General features: G+C 40.4%; 1 protein-coding gene across 1 annotated transcript in view; it reads right to left on the bottom strand.

Annotated features, from left to right (window-relative positions):
* Positions 1–20702, bottom strand: part of piezo1 (piezo type mechanosensitive ion channel component 1) — a 94546-nt gene that overhangs the window by 68456 nt on the left and 5388 nt on the right. Inside the window, exon 2 of the mRNA XM_022769029.1 lies at positions 1262–1357. Within this exon, the coding sequence (XP_022624750.1) occupies positions 1262–1357 (96 nt within the window). The remainder of the gene's footprint in view (positions 1–1261; positions 1358–20702) is intronic.

The following is a 20702-nucleotide window of genomic DNA, read 5'->3' as shown; positions in this document are numbered from 1 at the left end:
ACCTGATCAGTGTGCCATCAAAGTTTGTAAAAATCTCTAAGTATATTGACCTCTCCTTGGGTGAAAGAGATTTTTATTTTTAGGTTAAACTATCAATTAAATTTAAAATAAATTTAAAACACAGATTGAGAGAATGTATGATTCAGATTAGACAAAGTAAAGCAGAAGAGACACTGTGAACACAGTCAACACTGCTGCCTCTCTAGGTCGCATGATGCAAAAATGTGTGTTAATACAGAACAATTCAACTGTGAAAAGTGAAAAATTACACAAGAATAAGAGTGTGTGTGACCAAAAGGCACAGACCGAACATGTTCACATTTGCGTAGCTAAGATGAGGCAGAGTTTACTATAAGCAGTGTGCGATGGAGCGAGAACTCACAGCTCACAAACCCTGTTAGCAGACATCAGCTTGATCAGTGTAAACTTAGGACTTAAAAAGATCAGATCTTGGTCTCTGCGTTTGAAGGGTGAAAAACTTTATACCCACTACCGTGTAAGGAAGGAACAATCCACCCATTGTTGTCTGACTGTGGAAGCATGATGTCTAATGTGCTTTGACGGGGCTGTAGGTCCTACAGCTGATGTCACAGACCCTCACAGCTGCCATGCAGACAGGCAGAGAAGAAGTTATTTTCACTCCTGTACATACATGAACACTGACTGCTGAGCTAGTGTCATGTGAGGAAATCCAGAGATACATTTCACTGAATTCCTTTCAATAAAAAAAAGTTATATAAAACATAAAATGTTGGACGTTTTATTAAAATGTGAGAGACAGCGTTTGGACAAACCTGGACTCATATCAACACAGGTGAGAGGTGTGAACACAACAGAGTCCCCTCATTACATTTATGATATCTTAGATATGATATGATATTTTAGGGGACTGAGCACCAGGATTTTCAATTACTACATGCTTCTGTTTTACAGTAGCAAAGATTTTCCTTGTTAGGAAAAGTTCCTGTTATAGGTGTAGGTGTATGTGTGTGTGTGCGTGTGTGTGTGTGTGTGTGTGTGTGTGTGTGTGTGTGTGTGTGTGATCGTCCTGTGATAGTGTCCAGCTCAGTCTTGCAGACAAGCAGGTGATACATTCATGGATGATACTGACGCCATGTCTCATCCAAAGCACACACTGAAACTCCATCAGACCCCGTCAACCAGCCAGTCTACACCACCATGTCATCTCTAGATCTTTGTCACTTTAACAACATGTCAAAGTTGCCATACGAGATCGGATATACATAGACAGACGTCTTACCTCTGATGGTGTGTTTGTTGGGACACAGGAACCACGGCAGGAGCAGCAGGTAGAGGAAATAAACCAGCGACAGGATGTTGTAGCGAAAGAGACAAGCTGCAAAAACAGAAACAATCAAATCAAACAACAGCGGTGGTTCAGGGACACATTCAGATTCCATACATGACATGTTGCCTTACATACCAATATTTCCTGATCCCTTACCGTACAACACGTCTGAGTCTGAAAACAAATGCTGAACTCATGTGGAACTAAAACTTCCGTCTTATTCCCTATGACCAGAATCATATATATAGTAACCAAATAGTCTAGTTGCCTAATTCAAACCAGAAAAAAATCCAAAACTAGGTCTGAAGCTCATCTCCTCTTACTTCCTGATTGAGAAATGTGGATCAGGCCTTGAGCCCCGCCCACCCCCTGCTGTCTCCAGGTGGACAGGTGAAAGAGCAGAGAGCATCAAGATGGTTAGAGGAGGAAACATCAGAGAGACTCAGCCACATGTTTGAGCCTCAGTCAGACCCAGACTCAGAGGAGGAGTCTGAGACCAGAACCAGAGACTAGCAGACGGATCAGAACAGCTCTCTGTACTGACAAGGTTTCAGGTGTATTTAGCCCCGCCCCCCATCCCCACAAGTTGACAGGATTGGTTCCTGAGGTTTGTGGCATATGAAACCCTGGCTGTCTGAATCTGTGTTTATGAGATTGTCATTGGTTCAGTGCAGTTCAAGGTGGAAACACTCAGTCATGGTGTTGATGATTATTTCACTCTTCATGTCTTGTATTGTATAAAACATCATAATGAGATGTTAACAAGGTTGATTTTCATCAGAGGGAAAAATTTGTTGTATCATATTGTTTGTGGTGGAAGACACTGACAAAAGATCTATTCTGTTGTTTTGTTGACTTTGTGAATGAGTCTGTGTCAGTTATTCAGACTGTGTGGAGAATAATTCAAGACTGTCAAATTGAATAACTATAATAGTAATATACCTGACATATGCTTTAAATGTTATGAAGTTCACATAACGTTCATGCATTGTATTTGGGAGAAATTCTGGAGGGAGGTGATCAATACAGTCATGATCACTTTGCCTGTGAAAATTACACTTGACTCCAAGTTGGTACTGCTACACTTGTATCCATCGAACCTCACTCTGAGAACCAAAAATACACATTTCTTAATCACTCAGCTGGAAGAAAACTGTCACACCAACAACTGGTGCTTGGATCAAGGACACTGTGCGATGTAAGTCCACGGAGAGTATAACATTTACCTTGAAAAACAAATTGGATGCTTTAGAGGAAATCTGGAAACCATTTAAAGCTTTTCTGTAGAAAATGGAGATGTAGGAGAGCTTCTGCAGGAGGAGAACTCAGGATAAGATACTTATCAGAATAGTGGTAAACCCCTGAAGTGGACAGAGGCAGGTTTTAAAATGACGCATGCTTTATGTTGATTTTGGTACCAAACACAAGGGAGAGAGAATAGGAGTATGTGGGGGTTTTTGTTTTTCTTTTTTTGGGAGGGGGGGGTATTGTGTAATAAGTTGCATAATAATGCTAATGTTTTTAAAATAAAGTGAACCCTCTATAAAAAAATTAAAAAAAAAAAAAAAACAGTGAAGAACCTTGTGTCTCTTTTCTTATTATGAACATCTCGTCTCGTGCTGATTCTCTCCTGTAATACCTGACGGTGGTTATGTTCTGTTTAACACTGTGTCTGCACAGGCAGCACAAAGCAAACAGCAGCTTCAGTACAGGCACAACACTGGTTATAGGTCAGAGAACAACACACAGCCATGGCAGTTTCATGCATAACATGGAAGAAAATAGACTTAAGGTTCTCTGTTTTTTGTGCTGACACACCAGCGAACTGCTGTTTTCCTGCGGCACACCGAGGTTATTTCCTGCTGTGGCCCCCAGTGGGAGGGAAGGCGTGGCAGAGGGTCTGGAGGGTCCACTGCTCAATATCTATCATCGAGTTCAGTGAAATCTCACACATTTAAACTTCCTGAAAATCACAACTTCATGTTCTTCATTTATCTTTTCACGTGTCATTCTCACATCAAACCACAACTACACACAGCAGATCCGCTGGTTACAACACCAAAGTGCTGCAAAGTAATCACAGAGAACCTCTGTGCTCATGTGCACATCATCACAACAGTTCCCATGGTCGCATGAAAAGTCTTACATCACTTTGCGGCGCTCCAAATGTTGAGAGCACAGGTCGACCAACATGATGCAATAGAGACAACTGACTGAGAGTGTTACTTTTGAAATCCTAATTCATTTGTGGATGTTGCAATATGAAGACACATATTCAGTTCATTTCATTATCTGATTTTCAGCATTATTTTATCTAAAGCAGATAAATCCAGACTGAATTTACCATTCGACCACATCTTCAATTCAACTTCCACTGTAACAGCTACGACAATGATGACATGACAAATAAAACAGCACACTACTGTGCACAGGAAACATGATGACAGATAGATATTCAACATGTCTGAAATGAATTCGAAAGTGAATTATACTGTGGCTGAAATTTCAAATTCAGAAAGCTGGTGAAGCTTGATGAAGATGTTTTCTGAATTTGTCTGTTTACATGTGTTTTCTTATGTTGAGGTCTAGAATTCAACTTAAAAGAGACTTGATCTGTCTCAACTGTCAGGCCAAACCCTAACCCTGTGTTTAAAGGTGATGAAAAGTAGTAAATGTGATTGGCTATGATTGTCACAATCTCTAACACGCACATCTATAATGTAAGATCACTGATTACACCGCAGCAGAGCCAGGTGCAGCTGGCCGCACTTGTTCAGGAAAAAGAGGCCTAAACCTAAGAAGATGCTTCTTGTTGCAGTTTGTGCATTAAGCTACAGTGAAGAGTAAAATGTGCCTGAAACACTCACTGTAAAAGTTACATTAAAAGATTCCATTTCCACACATATGTACAGTATCACTATACCTACATTTATTTTTCTCAAAATGCCAAATTTTGCTGTAACAAATATATTGATCCTGGACTATTGGAATTTAGGAAATGCATTACTATCCACTGGAGATCCACTATTCTGTCAAACCCTTCACGGTGTTTCAATGATTCTTTAACTCGACGTTTATAATGAGTTGAAAGTTCAAACCAATAAAACTAATGTGCATGTCTTTGGACTTTGGGAGGAAGCCGGAGAACCCGGAGAGAACCCACCCAGACACAGGGAGAACATGCAAACTCCCCAGGCCCGAGGTTCCAACCCAGAAACCCTCTCGCTGTGAGGCGACAGCGCAAATCCTCAGATTTCAGAAGCTGGAACCATGACAACAGACTTGAACAGTGATCTGTCCATCAGCAAATCAATTCATTGACTCATCTTTCTAGTTGTCTGTGAACATTTTACTGTTCAAATACATAAATAACATATATAAACAACATTTCCTCAGTACATTAACAGAAAACCATCATGTCTGGGAGACGAGGTTGGACGGGCTGATGCAGAGAAAAGCTCCACAGCTGTCTTTCTCCTGCATGTACAGTGTAAGAGGGATTTTATGAGGTTCTGCTGGCTTGAAGGAATTAAGACGATCTGCCAACATTAAGACCTTGAAATAAAGAAAATGTGAAGGCTTATTTCCTCCTGTTAAACACACGCAGTGATAATTACTGACTCACCTAGAGTTAAGATTTAGATTTATCTCAGCCTGCTCAGTTTGAGCATGAAGGTGAGAGGTTTACTGCACAGGCTGCCGTCTGGCCCTCAGTCCTCTACTACAACTACAGTTCATTTACACTGCACATCAGCTCACATGCAAAAATACAACTACAAGGCTTCACATGTGAAAATACACACATGCAAGCACATACACACACACACACACACACACACACACACACACACACACATACAGGCAGAATCAAATCTGCCCATATGTGCCCTCAAAATCTTATACATTGTGTAGGCCTCCATGGTGTAGCTGTGTAAATATGATTGACAGCAGCGTTGCCCTTGAGCTTATAGATTTAATAAGATAATTAACAAAAAAATTCCTGGATAAATTTTGAACATGCCTGCTGCTTGGTTCATATGGATCAGCTGTCAGATGCTGCTGGGTATTTGTGCAAACAGATGTGAGGGAACACTGGATCGTAGCCAGATGTGATGGCGGCATTCATGTAGGAGCATCTGAAGCATTGCTGGTGATACTACTGTATGTGTTTGTGTGTGTGTGTGTGTGTTGGTAGAAACTACTTCACTTTTCCACCACAGAGCCTTTAATTAGCTCCTCTGACCTGGTTTAGACTCTTATTTTGAAAGTGTATCCACGTGGTGGGGATGGAGTGTGTCTATCAATGTGTGTGGTAGTATAAATTGCTTCAGCTTTTATACAGCAGAGCCTCCAGTAAGCTCCTCTGACTCGTCCCAACACTTCAATAAAGACAATGATATATTTTATGTGTACTTACAGTTTACAGATGAGGTTTTATCACAGTTTAAAAACTCCCCTCAACTGTTTTTTAACTTCAGAGCTCAGTTTAACATGGGCGTCTATGGGAGCTTTGGACATCACTCTCTGTACTTAGGGGGGATTTCATCAACAAACATTAAAGTTATCATAATGAGACCAATGCTGGAGGATAAATTTCTCTATGTTTTTATATATAAATTAACTATGAAGGTTGGAAATTGTTGGACTTAAAAGAGGTTGTCAGGTCTTTTTTTTTTTTAGGAAAATTTTCAGCTATGGCAGTTAGAGTGCGTGTGATGTCATCACTCTAGCTCTGAACATTATGTGCAATACACACCCATTATAAAATCTGAAACGGTCTAAAAATGACACAAAATGTGAACCTTGGTTTTGTGAAAACCATGATAGAGAAATACAGATTTCACCCAACACAAGTCTCAAGTCTTGTGACCTGTTTAAAGTTCCAACCATGTTTCTACATTAAAGTATGATGAAGCAGTAGACACTCTGTCTCTGTGATATGACTCACACAATAACTGAGGCGCAAACAAAGAATCAAACACCTAAGCACTTTGTTATTTCCTCCAGTTGCTAAAGCATGAAACCTACTGTCTTCCTTTCCTGTCTGGACGAATTAGACCAAACCCAAGGCAGGCTGCACACACCGTGTCTCCTACCTGGCAGTCTTTTCACTGTTCATCTGTTCAGCTCTTTAGGTCTGTCTCTCTTTCTTTCACCACAACACTGACACTGAGTTTGCGTCGTTAAGTGCTGACGGCAATGAAACGAACAGAAACGTTTACACACAATAGACACAGAGGGGGTATTGTTGAGTTTCCACCGGACTGTAAGTCTTTTGATGAAGTCATTTATTAAAGCCAAAGGTTGTTCTGGTGTAATCAGTAGGACAACACTGACCAAACATACCCAGCCCTGAAAAACCACAACTAAAACTCCAGGACTCCACAGCTGCTGCAGCTTGACTCAGATCCACGGTTCCTGTTCCTGGTCCTGGCCTGATGTCACTGACACATCCCTTTCTCTTTGTTTCACTTGTTTCCTGCTCCTTAAAGTCATAAGATTTAATGCAATAAATCACTCAGGTTCAACCATTCAATCGTATCTCTACCGCTATCAAAGTTCTAATCAAATCTTGACTTCAACACTTCCTGATCATCTGTTCACTGCTGAGGGCCTTTTCTTTCCCACTGCTGTCCTTCAGCATGGCTTCCTCTCAGCCTGCGTATATATAGCTCCACCTATTCAAATCTTGGCAAAGCTTTTCCAACTTGCCACATAAACTAAACATCTGATTTAATTGGCCGGTTCTGGGGAAATCTGGGGTGTATACAGCATGTTTATATTGAGTGGATGTCAATAAAACAATGAGTGACCATGGGAAAAAGAAAAAGAAAGACAAACCTTCCATGTAGCTATCAGCATGAATACTAAACAACCACTCACATTTACTTCAAATCAATTGAATCTTTCTGCACAAAAATGTCCAAATTTAGTTTTATTCCAATTAGCTTTTCAATTTCTAAACATTAAAGCAAATTATTGCAAATAATATACACCCAGTTTGTAAGTTGGGTTTTTCTGTTACAAATTTGATGAATGGGTAGGAATAACAATTGAAATCTATATTATAGAAAGGCTGTCATTTTCCCTCAAGGTCCAAAAAGAAACATTTGACTTGATCTGGAACAGGTGGACAGAGTACATTAAACCTATAGGGTCAGATTTTAGTTGATTTTACAGAGTGAATGACTGAGAATGTAACTTGTATTGTTTTATTGTATCTAACGCGCTCTTTATTCTTTCTTTCCCCCTCAACTCCTGGTAATATCTGAGGTGAAAGCTTTCTATGTCCAATAGTAAATAATTAAACTTATTGTTATGGAAGAAAACCAGGGGAAGAGTCAGACTGTGAAGTGGTTATTAAACATATTGCATAACTTCCTGTTTTAAACACACACGATGTGATTCCCTTGCAATAATAACCTGAACAACCCTCTGATGCGACCCATAGGGGTGTCTCCTGAAATAGCACCTCTACGGTGGCAGACGTACTGGACTTCGGTTGTCATGGTTACTATAATAACGGCCATGGCTTCGTTAGGTTTAGGAAAAGATGGGTTAAAATAAGTACTTCCTCAAAATTCGACGATCTTTGTTGTCATGGTTACAATAATAGCAATGTGGTTAGCTTTGTTGAACAGTCATGGATAACAGAAATAACATAAACAGCTGGTTTCACATGGGAATGGAACAGCGCTCTCCTGTGTCATATTCATCCATCCACCACAACCTCCTCCTGACGTGGACTTTGTCTCTCTTTATACTACGTCACCGCACTTTTCCCTTTGCTCCTGTCATCATTACTACCACCACTAGATGTCACCTAGCAACAAAACCTAACTATGATGTCATAATAACCTGATGACAGGACTGATGACAAGTAACTTGATCTTGAAAAGTGAAATCAGTGGAGTGCCCCTTTAAACCACATGTACTCATACTGCTCCATTACAACATCAGAAAAGTTTTCAATCAGACAACATCTTTAATTTAGCTCGAGTGCCAGAGCAACCAGAGGGTTAGACCTCAGTTAGACTGGACAGCTGGACAGCTGGACAGCTGTAGTGTAGTGGACACAACAAATCAGATGGTACATGGACATCCACACAGAGCCTCACGTACACCCTCTGATGGTGAAATTTACATCACACAGACCCTAGCAGACCATCACATACTCGCTGATGCTGATGCTCTTTTTGCATTGCATTGAGCTCCACTAATCAAACAACATTCACCTCAACTCTAACGGATGGAGACAGAAGACAAATAAAACCCAAACTAACCAGAAAGAGACAAAACTCTGATTTGTATGATTCTGAATTGGGGTGAGGTGATGCTTTAATGGCAGGGTGTTTGTATTTTAGGCTCTGTTGTTCAGCTCATTATGTTGTCGTTGTGCTGCTGCAGGCTCAGACTCGGCTCATCATTAGATAATCCAGGGAAACCCCTGTAAACCCTGTGAACAGAGTTGGCCCTGAAAGGACGAAAGCATTTCCTGTCTTCCATACAGTGTGTGACTCACGCAGTTAGTCACATGAAATGTTGGTGGTAAACTGCCAGGTTACCTTGTCCATTTATACTGTATATGTCGTAGCCTGTGAGCTACGTCACAGTCATGAGGCGCACACAGCCCATTGTTCTCCAGCAGGCGGGGAGTGAATCACTTTGAGACGATCTCAACTGATTACTGGACAATGATATCATCCCTCTGTGTATTCAAGAAACAACTAAATGTTATAACTCAAGAGACGACACAATCCTGTTCTGCAACAACAAAACAACGAGGAGAATATGAGAGATGGTTCCAGTTGTATTTACCACAGTATGGGGTTGCTGTAGTATCCATAAATACTGGAGGCCAGCAGGGAAAGCTGCTGTTGCTGTCTCAAGCACCTGTAGATTTCTAGCCCACAGTGAGGAGCACAGATAGTCACGGCTAACTTCACATCAAGGTTTTTGAGAGTCTCTGCAATGGACCAGATCAGACTGGACTGACCGACACATCCTAAGACACTACTCACGAAACCTAAAGTGAATCAACTGTCAGTCAAGTGTTATCAGTGTCTTTATTAACCATGACATATGTAAATCATTATTAATCAGCAAAATTATCATTAAAACAGAAATAAAATGTTTTATTTCTGATCATGTTTATCCCACGACAGAGTGTAAGGGTCACACTGAGGACAAAAAAATCCAAAATTTTGAGAATGAAGTCAAAATATAAAAAGATTTTTTAAAAAAAGAAAAAAAAAAAGCATAATATTATGACAATACAGTTGTAATTGTAGGTTGTGTGTTTTAGAGAGGAAACATCAGAAGCTTTAAAATGAGGAACTTGAAGCATCCTGTGAAGTTCTACTTTAGGTTTCACTTATAAGGAGATACTTTATCTTTTGGCTCATCATCATCATCATCATCATCATCATCATCATCATCATCATCATCATCATCATCATCAGGACATTAAAAAGATTGTGAAGAATGTGAGTCTGTTCTCTTGTTAGACAAACAGCAGCTGCCAGAAGCAGCTCAGGCTGCCACTGACTGTCCTTTCACCTGTTTGATTGGTTGATGTAATATTCCTAAAAATAATTTCTCTCTTGAAATGTTACATTTTTACATTTTCTTGTAATATTACAACTTTATTCATGTAAACCTACAACTGCTGATAGCAGGTCCAGCAGTGCACAGAGGGCCAGGCCCATACTGGATCTTGAAGGCAGATACAGTTTCCTGCACCTGAGAGCTCTGGTTCCCGGCCTCATCACACACTGTGGCTGTAGTGTGGACATGAGATGGAAATGTGTTTCATTTGGAAAAAGAAAGCAAATGTTCCAAAATTCAGCAAAAAAAAAAATGAGTGAAATGTAGTTGTTTCTTATCATTTCTTTTATAATCTGCTACTCTACTCACATCACACTCTGATGCACACTGACATTTAGATCACAGTTGCTGTCTATATATTTATTTATTAATAACGTTTGTATAACTCTGTATTTTATGCAACTATGATTCTCAGAGCAGCACATTATTGTCCTGAACTACAATATCAGTCCCCACATACAGAAGAAGCAGAGTCTTAAGGAGCTCCACCCTGCCGCCCAGTTAATCATCAAACACACCCAGAATGATGTCTATGGACAGACATGATAACACTGTTCAACAGCACCTATCTCTCCACAGCACTCTGCCCTCTCTGCCCATGTCTCCTCTGCATGTCTAATATTCAGGTGCTGAGTTTTCCTCTGACGGAACAGCCATCATGGTTCCGTTAGTTTTTCTCTTCAGTGGCACATTGTGGCAGGAGATGTTGCAACACTTCACCGCACAGATCTCTGTCTCTCTCTCTCTCTCAGCACATTCACTCTGTTGAAAAGGAAGTGCTTGATTCAGTGTCCGGAGCTGCACAAACCTGAATCTGACCTTTTTCCACCAATTTGAATGCACAATTATTCTTGATTGATTCCAGATGAAAAAGAGGAGGGGACAGTGTCAGAGCTTATTCAATTTTTTAACTGGTGTACATTTAAATGATGTTTGCTGCTTGTATCAAGTCAGAGCACAAGAGGCTAAGTCATATTAAAGATCCCTCTGATGAAAATCCAGTGTTTAACCTTGTTAACATCCATATGAGGGTTTTATATATTATTATATATTTTTATATAATACAAGACATATGATGAGTGAAATGATCATCAACACCATGACTGAGTGTTTCCACCTTGAACTGCAGTGAACCAATGACAGTCTCATAAACACAGATTCAGACAGCCAGGGTTTCATACATCACAAACCTCAGGAACCAATCCTGCCAACAAATAAAAGATGCTAACTATGCTAACTGTTCTGATCCGTCTGCTAGTCTCTGGTTCTGGTCTCAGACTCCTCATCTGAGTCTGGGTCTGACTGAGGCTCAAACATGTGGCTGAGTCTCTCTGATGTTTCCTCCTCTAACCATCTTGATACTCTCTGCTCTTTCACCTGTCCACCTGGAGCAAGCAGGTGGTGGGCGGGGCTAAAGGCCTGATCCACATTTCTCAATCATGAAGTAAGAGGAGATGAGCTTCAGACCCAGTTTTTGAGTTTTCTTCATTTTTTTATGTGTGACAACCATGTTTAACAAAATATGAATCATAGCAGAGGATTTTTACAGAGGGGGGTCACACACATTTCTTACAGATATTATTTATTTGTATTTATACAAACATTGTTTCCTCATATTGAATATTTGCACTCTAGAATGACTGCAGGACAGAGCTGTGCAGTGTGTGGTGTTGGGTTTATTATGTTTGGATTATGTCTCAGAATGTCTCCACTTCTTTATTGTTCTTATCTTTATTGTGCATGTGCCTGTCCTGTAAATCGATTTCTGGACTCATAAAGTTAAACAAAGAAACACATCCTGTAGCTCAGGGATGTGTTTATACACTAAGACAAACAGATTCTCATGAGATTATCAACAAAGTAACTAACTCGCAGGTGTCCCTCTGCCATCAGGGGAAAATATCACGAATACATGCTGGTCTTCCATGAAAGTGACTAACAAAGGGAATGAGACCGGGAAAATGATTTAATTACGTTGTGAATTCAAAGCTGTGATGAATGAATTTTACTGATTCAGTCAGTCTTGTGTTGTGTAAATTCATCTGTGTTACAGTTCTTATTCATTTTCAATAGTTCAACTGCAATAACTTTGTTTTGTTACTTCTGTGTGGCTAAAGTTTGTCCCCAGACAAGTTTTAAACTCCTATAAAAAAAAGAGGGAAAACCCTCTCAAAGATTAATATTTAGTTTCACAAGGTTTTCACACATAAAAAGAAAAAAAACTGGGTCTGAAGCTCATATACTCAGAACCAGTATATGAGGTCTGAGTATATGAGACCCATATACTCAGAAAGCATCTTTTCAGAACGGTTAGCATAGTTAGCATCTTTTATTTGTTTATGTTGTTTGTTAGCTTGTAACTTGCAGTGGCTGACACAGTGTTAGCGGTTGTGGTAATGCTAACTCTCTCTCTCTGTACTGACAAGGTTTCAGGTGTGACAGGTGAATTTATCTGAGCACAGACATCAGGTCTGATCAGAGCCTGAGACTGGAACAGATGTCAGCCACACACTCAGAATTAGACACGTTATCACCCACTGTGTTTACAGCTACTTATCTATTACACACACAAACACACACACATACACACACCAGTAAGAAAACACAGTTAGAACATCTGAACAATGCATGTCCATTATAATGAGTGGAACAAGTGAACTAAGTTAGCAGGAACCTAGCATGGGGAGGGTCCACACAAAGCCTGACATTAAAACTTTGTTTTTATTTGTAAATACCTGTTACATGTGTGATGCAGGAGCTTGCTGATAAATGGAATTTTGTCACAGCTCTGTCTGTGAGTCCCTTTTGTTCCTCTGTTCTCCCTGTTTCCCTTGTGTCTCCTCCTGCCATGTTTGTTTGTCCTTCAACCCTCATCAACCTTTTTAATGCCCCTGTGCTGGCGACAGTCAGAGCTGGAGGCATATTGTTTTCGGGTTGTCCGTCCCGTTCTCATGGACACGATATCTCAGTAACGTCTTCAAATTCAGTACAAACATTCACTAGGACTCAAGGATGAACTAATTCGATTTTTGGTGGTCAAAGGTCAAAGGTCAAGTCAGTGTGACCTCACAAAACACTTTTTAGTCATTACTGAAGACTTCACACATACTTTGTGCATACCACAAAGGCTTAGTCCTGATCACAGTGGCCCGGGTTTGAAACCGATCTGCGGCCCTGTCTCCCCTCTCTCTCTCTCTCTCTCTCTCTCTCTCTCTGTCTCCCCCTGACTTTCCTGTCTCTCTGCATGTGCATACATTAATCTTTCTGAAAAAAAAAACATTTATCTATAATACCTAGATGACTTTTCTTTTTAAAGAAATGTGCATTTCTTGTGTTCAAGAAACAAGTCATCCAATTTGAAATTATGGCCAGTTTGCCAATGAAACGTTTACACCTTACAAATTAATGTTTTTCATGTCCTTTTTTTCTTCATTGCACCTTAAACATACAGAACCGTGAATTCAAACCAGAGGTATCTGCCGAAATTTACCGTTACACCCCTAACGGTAACCATGGTAACCGTGCTTTACAACCACGCTTAGATCAAAGTCATGCTGCATTCAGATTCGCTGTGTTTGACTTTGTTCTCTACATTGGTACAGTCTATAACATGAAGCTGACAGAGCGCTTTATACAGCACATTCCACTGTCCTGCTGTACCTCACTGAAACACTGTCATGACCAACATCTACTGTATATTTAGGCTTTATGGAGACTGGAAATATTGCGTGTGTTTGTGTGTGTGTGTGTGTGTGTGTGTGTGTGTGTGTGTGTGTGTGTGTGTGTGTGTGTGTGTGTGTGTGTGTGTGTGTGGTGTGCCAGTTCCTCCTCTGTAATCAGAGAGCAGAAGCGTTCTGTCTCACTGCTCGTGAGGTGCCTGTTTCTCTCAGTACTGTTTCTGGTGATTGGACCATGATTGTTCTATCATGGTGAAGAGAGTGCGTCACAGAGCAGCAGTGACCAAAAAATTATTTCAATGTCCATATGACTTCCAGTCTCAAAAACTAAAGCAAGGCAGTGCACTACATTTCTTTTCGGTTTGCCATCCGATATTTGTAAGTAAAGTATTGTAAGTATTATAAGTAAAAGTGTTTTTAAACAAAAAAGTTTAAAGAAATATCTAATGGCACAGAACACCAGCCCCTCTACACATTGTTTTACTTCATAATATCTGACTATATGAACATTAATGAGGAATTGGTTGGTTATTTTTTCTTTTTTTAACCTCATTTTATTCTTCAGCTACTGTATATGCTGTTTTTTGTGTTATTGTTTTTTGAGCTGTATCTAATGTTTTACTTTACTTTAGATAACACATGGAACTTGTCATGCTGTCATTATCATTATTAGTAATTTTACTGTTGTTTGTATTTGCTTTTATTTTCTTGTTCCCTTTTTTGTCTTTGATTTTAATTCACATTGTTTTGTATTATATATGCACACCCCGAATGGGGATCCAAAAAAAGAAAAATCTCATATTGAAATAATTGAAATTGTTTTGGACCCTACCCCACCTCATTGTCTGCCTGAGGTTCAGGATGTCCGATGGTGCCGTGTTCAGGGCCGTGTGTTTTGTGTGGTGTTAAGCTTTACAAGCCTCTAGCTGCAGAAGGCTAAACCCAGTCTGCCCTTAAACTCAGCTCTTAAAATCTCTCAAATTTGGCTCGCTGGATCCTGCTGAGAAGATTAGGCTTAAAGAGATGAAACCACGATACGCAGTGAACTGGCTGGAAAATGTGGGTTTTACATTCCTCTTGTCCTTTTCCTTCTATGCTGAACATCTCCAGGGCAGTGCCCAGGCACGCTGAGGTGTGCTCTGAGCCACGGCTGGCAAAGTAACAACAAGCATATCTTCTGCTCTCTCTCCTGAACGCAGCAACTTTACATTCACTTATGATGCAGACAGACCTGTGTGTGTGTGTTTTATTCCACACTTCACATCGACTGGAAAAACCAACAGGAGAGCAGTGAAGCTACATGTGATGAAGGTGCTGTCCAACTCCGCTTTTTTGGAATGGAACATTCTCTCTCTCTCTCTCTCTTTCTCTCTCTCTCTGTGTGTGTGTGTGTGTGTGTGTGCGCGCGTGTGTGTGTGTGTGCTTTCCTGTTTTTGTGGAAAGAAAATGGCAAAACAGACATTAATAATTTTCACTCATTCTCCCTTTCTCTTTCTCTCTCTATCTCTCTCTCACACACACACACACACACACACACACACACACACACACACACACACACACACACAGAGAGAGAGAGAGAGAGAGAGATTCTAATTACACAATGTGTTGTGCTGGTGCTGAAGGTAATTTATGGGTAGTTGATGTTAAAATCATTGGTCCCCTGTGTGTACATGTTAACACTGAGCTAGCTGCAGGGTTCCCGCCGCGGCCCCTCGGCTTCCATGACAGTGAAAACAAACACACCACACATGTACATGATGATTACAGGAGCCTCAGCTCATTGGCAGTGATCAGAAATCTGACAGCAGCTGCGAAAGCAAATGAAAAGTATGCCGAATGTAACGTGGAAGGAAAAACATGGAGGTTTGCAGCCAGCTGTCACTAAAGGAGCTGATATGTTCACGGACAGCAGGCTGATGGAGGACGCTCACCAAACCCATGAGCTGTTCTGTTAACACCAGACACTACAGCTACAGTATTATTTTCAGGGACACTGGAATGTCTTATATTGCACAGGTGTTTATTTTTGATAAATGTTAATGTCATTTACATTCCCATACAGAAATGTAATCTATGACATACAGTATGTGTCCCTATGTCAAGTGATGTTGCCATATATAGTCTATCACCTATAAGGGGATATATCATTATTATTACGTATAAACATTCTCTGGATATATGAAGATACATGTTTATAACATACATGAAATACCCATAGTAACATTTGTATATCTACATATATCTAAAATGTCTTTACATTTTATTTGGTAAAACATGTTGCAACCATATATGATATTTATTTAATTCATATATGCAAGTTTATTAAAACAAGATACATATAAAAAATTTACATTGTTGTTGTTTTTATTCATTTCTCATTAATGTTAAGCATGTCTATTTTCCCATTCTGGGAAAGTGGTGTCAGACTTGTGAAACCTACTGTAGGCTTATGTAATATCAACATGTATTGACAGGCTTTGGGATGGATATATATTTATGCATATGTCTACAATATAAGCATACATACATAAACATATATATTGTTCCATATTGTTTCTAATAAGTTCCATATATAATTTTCACATGTTTTTATTTTATAAGTACATATATTTCATATATGGAAATTCAATATATGTACATGTATTACATTTGCGTATGGGTTGTAAATGTATTTTAATGGTATAAGCATGAACAACCAGCACAAAGTACGGTCTCTACAGCTGCTAAAAGACTGGTTGAAGTGTAGAACAGAGGCTTCATAATTAATAGACATGACATCAATGACTCACCAAATGGAGAAAATCATATTGTAGTTGTTCTAGTGTTAGTTACACAAACCACAAACCTGCAGCCAGTGGCAGCTGGTGTGACAGAAAGAAATGATACAAATAAAAAAGTTTGGTGAAGCCTTGTCTATAAACCAGCACGACCTCAGTCACAATTCTACTGTGTGTCATGTTGTAAATGGGAACATCATTCAGTAACTGATGTGACCACACTGCATTTAAAGAATAAAACCTGACAAAAGAGGCCGTGATGCACCGGACTGATGAACTCTGGTCATCAACGTCAAGATACAATGAACAGAAGGTTAATCTACATGATAGATATCCCCACTACAACACACACACACACACACACACACACACACACACACACACACTCACACACATACACACACACACTCACACACACACCATCCCTTACCTCTGAGTTAGAGAGAGTGAATGAGAGGGTGGTCTTTACAGGTAACTAACCTGAACTCACTATATTCTCTTCAGTCTGATCAGGCCAGGTAGGGTCTAATGTCTGACACCTGAGTGGGTCTGAGATTTGATCACATGGTGCATCATCATCACAGGAGAAAGATGTGTTGTGTGTGGCAGACAGAATGGGAACTCGAGGTCGACTGACGCTCAGACTGGTCAAGATCTGGTCAGATCTGATGTTCAGCATTTTTATGATTATTGGACTAAATGAATTTTAACAATGTGCTTTGACTCTGATGCAGCAGCCTCTCCCCGTCTGTAGTCACCACTCTGTGATCTCAACTGAGCAACATCCCACCCACACGGCACCATCACTGGTCACACGCCACGAGTAATAGCCTATCAACACTAAAGGCTAGTGCGTACACAGATCGGCAGAGACTAGAGCAGCTCCAGTTAGCGAGCAAGATGATCAAGTTCATCTGTTGATCCAAGACACACTGAGCAAGAGAGAGAGAGAGGGAGAGAGAGAAGCAATTGCTAACTGCTAAGCTAGAGTAACTATGAAATCTGAACAGAGGGTAAAAATGTGTGGAATTAGCAAGAAAGTCGCTAAAAGGAGCAGAGAGCTCTGAGTGCTGGAGCAAAAGTAGCGTAAGTTTAAATGTACAGCAGGAAGGGGAAAACATGTTATATGGAGATAATAATAATATATGATAAAGCTATTAAATTACAGAACATCTTCATGCTGCCAGGTGTATATGTAGGTGTATATGTAGGTGTATATGTAGGTGTATATGCCCATTTCCAGGTGAGAACAGCACTGAAAGCAACAAGTTCATTACCATCACACACTTTGCACGGCAGTGTGTGATAGGAATTAACTGCAAGGCATGCATACAACTGATAATTACTAATATATATTCAGTTGTCAGTTTATTAGGAACATCTAGCTAAAACTGATGTAGTCTAATACAACGGTCCTGCAGGAGTTTTAGACAGTTGTAGAATCAACTGTAGGATCATTGTGGAGGATGCAGTATTTAGAACTGTTTTGCATTATACAGAGGTGTTTCTGTTATGTAGCCTAGATCCATTTATATAAATGGGGTGGACAAAATAATTTACCCCTCTGCGGGTGTCCAAAGACTGAGTGTCGCAGTGTCGTTTTGCGTTGGTATATCGGTTCCAAACATCAGTTATCGTCTCCTTGATCACTAATAATCTGTAGCGTGAGTTGACATGTACTGCTGCTCTGTTGCTACCCATCATGCTTCCTACAGCATTGGTGTTTGGTCCTGTTCTATATCACATGGTCATGCACATCTACCATTCCATGGTAGCTGAGAGAAATAAATTCAATCTGCTGATGAGGCTCATGTAATATGGTTGAATGATCAATGAACAAGCAAGTAAGTGAGCCTTGAGTTGAGACTGTCATGCCACTATGTATTATGTTTGTCTAACAACTCATTCATTTCAGTTTTGGTTTGGACTGCAACAGCAGGGCCAGTCCCATAATCTGGACTGACTGACTGACTGACTGACTGACAAGCCACAGTCTATCGAGCTGCTCTGGTTTCCCAGCTGACTGCTCAGCAACTGCAGGGAAGAGGAGGAGCACTTCCAATACACTGAGCCTGGCCTCCATTACAGCAAATAAACTACATTGATTCCATGTATCATTATTACTAAAGGAGGCAGAGGAATAACTAAACATAAGACACAGCGAGCAGAGAGAGCAGGAGAGAGGGAGGGAGAGAGAGAAGTCATCAGTAACGAGGCTTCGTACTAACGACTATGACCAACTCTACATATCAAACAGAGGGAGTCAGACATAAAGACCTACCTCTAATAAAAGTCTGTTACGTTCTGGAGCTGAAGTAAATAAAGATTAAACTATTGTGGATCCAGACGGAGGCTGTGCTCTGTGTGAGAGACTGAATAAGAACGATAATCTGTCTCCTGTAAAATCAGGATTTGACCATAGGCAGTCCAGACATATACTAGGTTTTGACTGAGTCTTGTTTTACAGGTCTACTGTAATGAAGTTCATGATATCAGTAGCCAAAACAGCTGAGAGAGGGACGACCCACATAAACTTTGCAAACACTGAACAGTCAAAGTATAAGCCAGGAAGATAAAAACATGTTAAAACTTGCTTCACATCAAAAGCACAGCAGTAAGTTAATAATACTACTTCTGTCTGATAAGTGAAACAGGACGCCTATCCACTTATATTATATTTTGTGGGAATGTGGAAGTGGAGCGCAGTACAATAAGTGACATTCTTTACCAGAGGATGTTTGTGTTCACTACAGATGTCTTGATTTGATCTTACAATATACTAAACAATTACTGAGCGAAACCTGCTCACCCGTGATAACTGTTCACTTCTCCACATCTCCTGGTGGAGGATAATTAAATAACTTTTGTCCTGGTTCGTGTCTAAGTGACATCTACGTTTTCCAGAAAGTCACTTTTGTGGTCAGATATTCCATGAGTAAATGCTCCATTACAGATGGGCCAGTCAGAGCCTTGGAGCAGATGCCTGTCCTGGCTCTGAACTCTCCAAACATGCCACACTCTCAGCATGCTGGCTCAAACATGCAGCAGCATCTTTATACCAAAAAACTGAGGAGGGAAAGAAGCCAGCACTTTGGAAAATCTGACTTAGCTCTGCAAAGTGGAGAAAAGCTTGTCCAGTTAAACATTATGAGGAAGTACAGTGAGAAGAGCTGCTGCTAATTCTACCGATGGTGTGGAGATAAAACCCCAAACTGTGCTTCTGATCAGATCCCTGCCCTGCCCTCAGCCTGAGCAGTCTGCACTCTGCCCTCCTCCTCCCTCCCACGAGCCCACAGATCACACACACTCTGAGTATTTCTCACAGAGCAATGAAGTCTTGTTAAGCTGCTCTGCTGTGGAATGGCTCTGACTCACTGGCTTAGCAACACTCATACACAACACGCAAATCATAACACTCTCTCGGACCACATAGTTTCTGTTTTTCATTTGATATTTGATATGAGGGATCCAGATAACAACTCTCTCTCACCTGAAACACAAACTACAGACCACAGTGTGTCTCTATAAAGCTCACTGAGTGGAAGTAGTCGGGACCACTCTTCTGAGGCTCTAACACATCACCTCTTTACTATAAGTGAAGATATTCATACACTCACATTACCCTGAAGCTTGTGTACATTTTAACTAGGCTGCTCTACAAGCTTTGCAAAGTTGTGTTGTAACATACAGGATTTAATGTGGACTGATCTTTGGGTGAGACCACATCTGTTTCAGCAACGTTGTCAACACCAACACCAATCCAGGACATCCAGAGCGCCAATTATACAATGACAATCGGGCAGGGTCAATTTTTTGTCCGGGGCGAGAGGGAAGCCAGTGCAGTGCAGTGAACTCAAGTGTTACAGTATTTACAGTGTCTTGCTTGTTAAACTGAAGCTGTCAAATAAATGTAGTGGAGTAGAAAGTACAATATTTCCTCTCTCGTGGCATTTGGCTGACCAGTGGTGGAGATATGATCACTCAGTCAGTCAGTCAGTCACTATAGGGCTGGGTAGGGTATAAACTCTATGTTGGTGTCAAAACGTATTTCTTCAGCTACTCTACTATTGTCTCACTGCTCATGACTGAATGCCAGTGTTTGCTAACATTAGATTATATGTGACATTTTATATTGGCAATGAAACTACAAGCTAACACTGGAAGTGAAAGGGTGCGCTATGAGCTAGCTAACATTGAGACTGTCCTCCTGTAAAAAAACGAGCCAATAGGTCGTCTGTGCAGCAGGTTATTATGACCCATGGTTACGTTTTGTTGCTAGGCAACATCTAGTGGTTGTAGTAATGATGACCGGAGCAAGGAGAAAAGTGC

The sequence above is a fragment of the Seriola dumerili genome, unplaced genomic scaffold (genome assembly GCF_002260705.1).
Source record: "Seriola dumerili isolate Sdu_G_001 unplaced genomic scaffold, Sdu_1.0 BDQW01002174.1, whole genome shotgun sequence".
In the NCBI taxonomy this organism is placed as follows: domain Eukaryota; kingdom Metazoa; phylum Chordata; class Actinopteri; order Carangiformes; family Carangidae; genus Seriola; species Seriola dumerili.
This window is presented reverse-complemented; position numbering and strand designations above follow the sequence as displayed.